This window comes from Rhinopithecus bieti, unplaced genomic scaffold (assembly GCF_001698545.2).
Source record: "Rhinopithecus bieti isolate Rb0 unplaced genomic scaffold, ASM169854v2 scaffold_12138, whole genome shotgun sequence".
In the NCBI taxonomy this organism is placed as follows: Eukaryota; Metazoa; Chordata; class Mammalia; order Primates; family Cercopithecidae; genus Rhinopithecus; species Rhinopithecus bieti.
In genome coordinates, this window is record NW_016807121.1 from 341,127 (window position 1) to 347,126 (window position 6,000).

A 6,000-nucleotide genomic window follows, 5' to 3' on the forward strand; every position below is an offset into this window, starting at 1 on the left:
CAGTGTCACTCTGTCACCCAGGCTGGAGTGCAGTAGCGTGATCTTGGCTCACTGCAGCTTCTGCCTCCCGGGTTCAAGCGATTCTTCTGCCTCAGCCTCCTGAGTAGCTGGTACTACAGATGCATGCCACCACACCTGGCTAATTTTTGTACTTTTAGTAGAGATGGGATTTCACCATATTGGCTAGGCTGGTCTTGAACTCCTAACTTTGTGATCTGCCCACCTCAGCCTCCCAAAGTGCTGGGATTACAGGCGTAAGCCACCGCGCCCAGCCACTCAGGATGTGTTTTTATCATGCCCTTTAAAATTATTTATTGGGGCCGGGTGCGGTGGCTCAAGCCTGTAATCCCAGCACTTTGGGAGGCCGAGACGGGCAGATCACGAGGTCAGGAGATCGAGACCATCCTGGCTAATATGGTGAAACCCCGTCTCTACTAAAAAATACAAAAAACCAGCCGGGTGAGGTGGCGGGCGCCTGTAGTCCCAGCTACTCGGGAGGCTGAGGCAGGAGAATGGCATAAACCCGGGAGGCGGAGTTTGCAGTGAGCTGAGATCCGGCCACAGCACTCCAGCCTGGGCGACAGAGCCAGACTCCGTCTCAAAAAAAAAAAAAAAAAAGATTTCTTGGACTGGGCATGGTGGCTCATGCCTGTAATCCCAGCACTTTGGGATGCCAGAGCAGGCAGATCACCTGAGGTCAGGAGTTCGAGATCAGTCTGGCCAACTTGGCGAAACCCTGTCTCTACTGAAAATATAAAAATTAGCCAGGCATTATGGCAGGCGCCTGTAATCCCAGCCGCCTGTAATTGTACCCAGCTACTTGGAGGACGAGGCAGGCAGAATTGCTTGAACCGCAGAAAGGGTGGAGTTGCAGCTGAGTCGAGTTCGTTAATTGCACCCAGCCCTGGGTGATGAGAGTGAAACCTGTCCCCTCCAAAAAAAAAAAAAAAAGAATATATATATATAGAATATATAGTAATGTTATATAAATATAGTATATATATATATATATGTATGTGAATATATATATATAATTTCTTAGCAGGGCTTCTTTTTTTTCTCTCTCTCTCTTTTTTAAGAGTTAGGGTCTTGCTCTGTCACCCAGGCTGGAGTGCGGTGGTGCAATCATAGCTCACTGTAACCTTGACCTCCTGGGCTCAAGCAATCCTGCATCAGCCTCCCTAGTAGCTGGGACTACAGGCATACACGACCACACTTGGCCAACTTTTATATTTTTTGTAGACATAGGGTCTCACTATTGTCCAGGCTGCTCTTGAATTCCTGGGCTCAAGCAATCATCCTGCCTTGACCTCCAGAGTAGTTGGGATTACAGGCATGAGCCACCACACCCAGCAACTTCATTTATTTTCTCTTTGATGAGCAATTTGGTTCTCAGGTGTGTCCTAGATCTTAATGGGGTTGAGGTACAACCTAGCACCTGCCTGGGGCAGGGCAGGAGCTGTGTGCCCTTGTCCAGCCCCTCTCTGAGCACGTACCAGGCTGTATTCTAGACATCAAAGACACTGGTGAGCAAGGTGGGTGGAGCTTCTGTGCTCACGAAGCTATCAGATTTGGGAGGAACAAACATGAAAAAGAATTTCTACGAACGTGTAATCACGATTTCTCATGAGATCTTGGAGAGAGCTGCAGGACTATAACAAGGAGCTCTGTGGAGAGGAAGAGGTCATGGGGAGGATGAGTAAGAACCTGCAGATGCATGCTGGACCAGCGAGCAGTGTGCGCAAAGGCCCCGCGGTCGGGACCTCCGTGTGATGAATGAAGGGGCCCTAGGGCAGCGGTGTTCAGTGAAGTGGGAGTTCGGCAGTGGGTCCTCAGCAAGGTGTAGTGTAGCGCAGCCCGCAGTGGGCGAGGTGCTCTGGGAGAAAGGCACAGAAGAAACGGGTAACATCCCCTGCTCTGGAGGAACCAAGAGTCAAGAGTCAGCATGGGGAGGGCAGGGCTGCTTCTGTACAAAATAACTGGAGGGGCCAGCACAGTGGCTTACACCTGTAATCCCAGCACTTTGGGAGGCCGAAGTAGGAGAACTGCTTGAGCCTAGGAGTTCAAGGCTGCAGTGAGCTATGATCGTGCCGCTGCACACCAGCCTGAGCAGCAAAGTGAGACCCTGTTTCTTAAAAAAAAAAAAACAAACTAATAAATAGTAAAGTAACTGGATAAATTATAGGCTGAGATTGGCTGGAGGTGGAGCAGAATCTTTAGGGCAAGTCTCCTGGAGACAGACTAGAAATGATCCTAGAAAGATCAGTGTGTTTTGGAGCATAACGTGAGATCTGAAGAAAAACCCAGGAGCCTCTTTGGAAGGGTAGGAAGTCTGTGACCTGCAGAAGTGTGACTCAGAGAAGCAGAGGGCTTGCTAATGGGTGAAGGCCTGGGCGTTCAGGGAAGTGGATGCTCTTAGAGGCAGGAAGAGGGGAGGCCCTGAGGAGAAGGTGGGGCATTGAAAAGGGGTGAAGGGAAGCAAGGAGTCCTAGAAGGTCTGTCTTACAGAAGCTCAGAAATACCAACTAAATCACCTAGTGGGGGTGGGCTCTAACACAAGCATCTGCACCTCCCCTTTTTTAAACTTACAAAATACTCCCAATGTATTAGAATACTGAAAATAACATGACAGAAGCCCATGCCCACCACCCAGAGTGACACCAGTTAATGTTTGCTACTTGGCACCTTAGAGTATTGGTCTGGCTGCTCCTCTTACAGCCATGCAGAGCCCAGTGCTGTGCAGAGAGGCTGAGGCAGAGCTGGGGGATTCCAGTTCAGGGCATCTTTTTTTTTTTTTTTTTTTTTTTTTTTTTAAAGACGGGGTCTCAATCTGTTACCCAGGCTGGAGTGCAGTGGTGCGATCTTGGCTCACTGCACCTCCACCTCCCAGGTTCAAGTGATTCTCCTGCCTCAGTCTCACGAGTAGCTGGGATTACAGGCACCTGCCACCACACCCGGCTGATTTTTGTGGAGATGCGGTTTCACCATGTTGGCCAGGCTGGTCTTGAACTCCTGACCTCTGGTGATCCGCCTGCCTCAACCTCCCAAAGTGCTGGGAGTAGAGGTGTGAACCACTGCGCCTGGCCCCAGTTTAGAGCATTTGACTGTTCCTCCTTGATGCCAGGCCTGGACTGATGATGCATGCTGAGGCCCCAGAGGAGAATCTGCTACTTCCATTCGCCATCCTGCCTCCTGGGGGTGGTTTTTGCAGTAGCCACAGAAGGAATAGTCTGGTTTTCTTTAAATGTGGTGTAAAATTCAAAAGGTCTAAAAGAATATACAATGAAACGTCTGCCTTCCACCTCTGACCCCCAGCCCCCATGTACTTCCACAGGGAATTCACCTCACTAGTTTGAGTCTTCTTCCAGAGAGATCTTGCACCTGTACAAATACATCTTTCCAGTTTATTTTCAAAAACCTAAATAGTGGCCTGACATTTAAAAAAATCTTTTATATGGAGGTAAAAATGTTAACGTACAGCTGGAATACCTTTCACACATGCAAACATCGATGTCACCCCACCAGACTCTGGATACGGAGCTGCCAACACTCTTTCGTTCGTCTTTCTAGTCAATACCGCCACTCCAGAGCAGTTAACCACTGCTCAGCTTCCGGGACCATTCATTAGTTTTACCTGTTTTTGAACTTAGTATAAATGACTTACAACCCTAAATGGCAGCGGGAGGGTATGTTCACATGGAACTGGGGACTAGAGGACACCTCACAGTCCCAGGGATCTGTGGTTGATGCTGGTCAGAGTCCTGGGTGCCTGGGGCTGGCCGGTGGTGCTATTGTGGGGTTTTGTTTTATTTTATTTATTTTTTCGAGACAGGGTTTCACTCCAGGCTGGAGTGCAGTGGTGTCATCATAGCTCACCGCAGCCTCTACCTCCTGAGCTCAAGTGATCCTCCCAGCTCAGCCTCCAAGTAGCTGGGACTATAGGCGCACGCCATCTTATCTAGCTGATTTTGTGTTTTTTGTAGAGATGAGGTTTCGCCACATTGACCAGGCTTATCTCAAACTCCTGGACTCAAGTAATCCTCCTGCCTCGGCCTCCCAAAATGCTGGGATTACAGGTGTGAGCCACTGTGCCCAGCCCAGAGGGTGCTATTTTGGAGCCTAAATGTTGGCCCATTCTCTCAAGTCCTGTGGAACCATGTGTAGGCAACCATCATAAAAGCATGGGAATCCCAGCTCTAGTGACTGACAGTGTCACAGAACACATATAAATCCCAGGAGAGTGGGTGGAACAGGTTTGGAGAGTGGGTGGAACAGGCTCCTACCATTTGAGTAGGAGCCAGGGCCTAGAATAATGTGTGACACATGATAGGTACTCAGTACTGGGTGAGTGAGTGGATGAGTGGATGGGTGGATGGATAGAGGGGTTGGTGGATGAAGCCCAGACACGTGGTTAAGCAGTTTGCCACAGTTCCAAAGCAATGGGAGTTGGGCTGCACCTGAGACCCTCATCCCAAACAGGCATCCCTATAATTATATGGATATTAATTATATTGACCTTGTGGAGCCAGACATCCTGCCTCTGTTACCGTCTTACCTGCTGTCTTACAGGGTCCTACAGTGCTAGCCAGGGTGTCAACTGCATCCGTGAAGACGTGGCTGCCTATATCACCAGGAGGGATGGCGGCGTGCCTGCAGACCCCGACAACATCTACCTGACCACGGGAGCTAGTGACGGCATTTCTGTACGTGTGAGGGTGGCTTGTTATCCGGTGTTTACCCACATGAAGAGCAGCCTTGCCTGTTAGGGCCCAGCATTGGAACTGGCTAGCAGGGAGACTGGCTAGCAGGGAGGGTGGCAGCATGGGTGGCCGGCCACCTCTGGTCCCCCTGCCCTGGCAGCCTGCAGTCTTTGCCTCTTTTAGTCTTCATGAGGCAGCCTTGATTTCCATCCGGAGTACACACCAGCAGGTCTGGCTGCAGAGGAGCCGGGGGCCACCCGAGGGTAACCATTGGCCTTTCTGTGGTTCTGCATGTACTGATGTTCCTCCTGTGCCAGGTGCTGAGGAGACAATGGGAAACCAAACACATCATTTGGCCTCTGCCTACACAGGCAGAGCAGACCAGCTGATATCACAAAAATAAATGCACATCACAAGCTTTTAGTTTCTCTTCTGCAGTAGAGAAGAACAGGGTGTTATGGGAGGGAGCAGTGGGAACTCCGACCTGGTGGGGCGGGGGCAGGAAGTCTCCAAGGAAGGCTGAGCAGACACGGACCTGAGGGACACACAGGAGTGAACTGGGAGAGGGGGTGTGCTCTGAGCTGAAGGTCACTGTGTGCAGAGGCCAAGAGCTGGCAGGAGTCTGAGTGCTGGGAACTGGAGATGCTGGGGGATGAGTGTACAGTGAGGGACGGAGTTACCAGGCGTGGGCTGGCAAGGCAGCTGGCGTCAGTACAGGGCCTTAGAGGCCACGCTGAGGATTTGGGTCATTGTGCTAAGAACAACAGGGAGCCACTGAAGGGTTTGAAGGAGAAGGAGGTGGGGCAGTTAGATTTCTGTTCCTAAGTTTAAATTTTGGCTGCGAGGGGCACAGGAGGCAAGAGGAGGTGGATCAGGCTGGGGTCAGCTACCAGTGGGGTCGGGGAGGGCTGGGGCCAGTGGTTACTTGCAGTTTGGAGTGCAGTGGTTACTTGCAGTGGAGTCTGCAGTCCTGGGCTTGGGGGACCAGTGGAGGCTTCAGTCCTGGGCTTGGGGGACTGGTGGAGCCTGCAGTCCTGGGCTTGGGGGACTGGTGGAGCCTGCAGTCCTGGGTTTGGGGGACCAGTGGAGTTTTCAGTCCTGGGCTTGGGGGACTGGTGGAACCTGCAGTCCTGGGTTTGGGGGACCGGTGGAGTTTTCAGTCCTGGGCTTGGGGAAGTGGTGGAGCCTACAGTCCTTGCAGGGACTGGTGGAGCCTGCAGTCCTGGGCTTCGGAGACTGGTGGAGCCTGCAGTCCTGGGCTTCGGAGACTGGTGGAGCCTGCAGTCCTGGGCTTCGGAGA

The 6,000-nt window shown here is 51.5% G+C and overlaps 1 protein-coding gene across 1 annotated transcript in view; it reads left to right on the forward strand.

Moving 5' to 3' along the window:
- Nucleotides 1-6,000, forward strand: part of GPT2 (glutamic--pyruvic transaminase 2) — a 47,203-nt gene that overhangs the window by 18,562 nt on the left and 22,641 nt on the right. Inside the window, exon 5 of the mRNA XM_017880294.1 lies at nt 4,570-4,761. Within this exon, the coding sequence (XP_017735783.1) occupies nt 4,570-4,761 (192 nt within the window). The remainder of the gene's footprint in view (nt 1-4,569; nt 4,762-6,000) is intronic.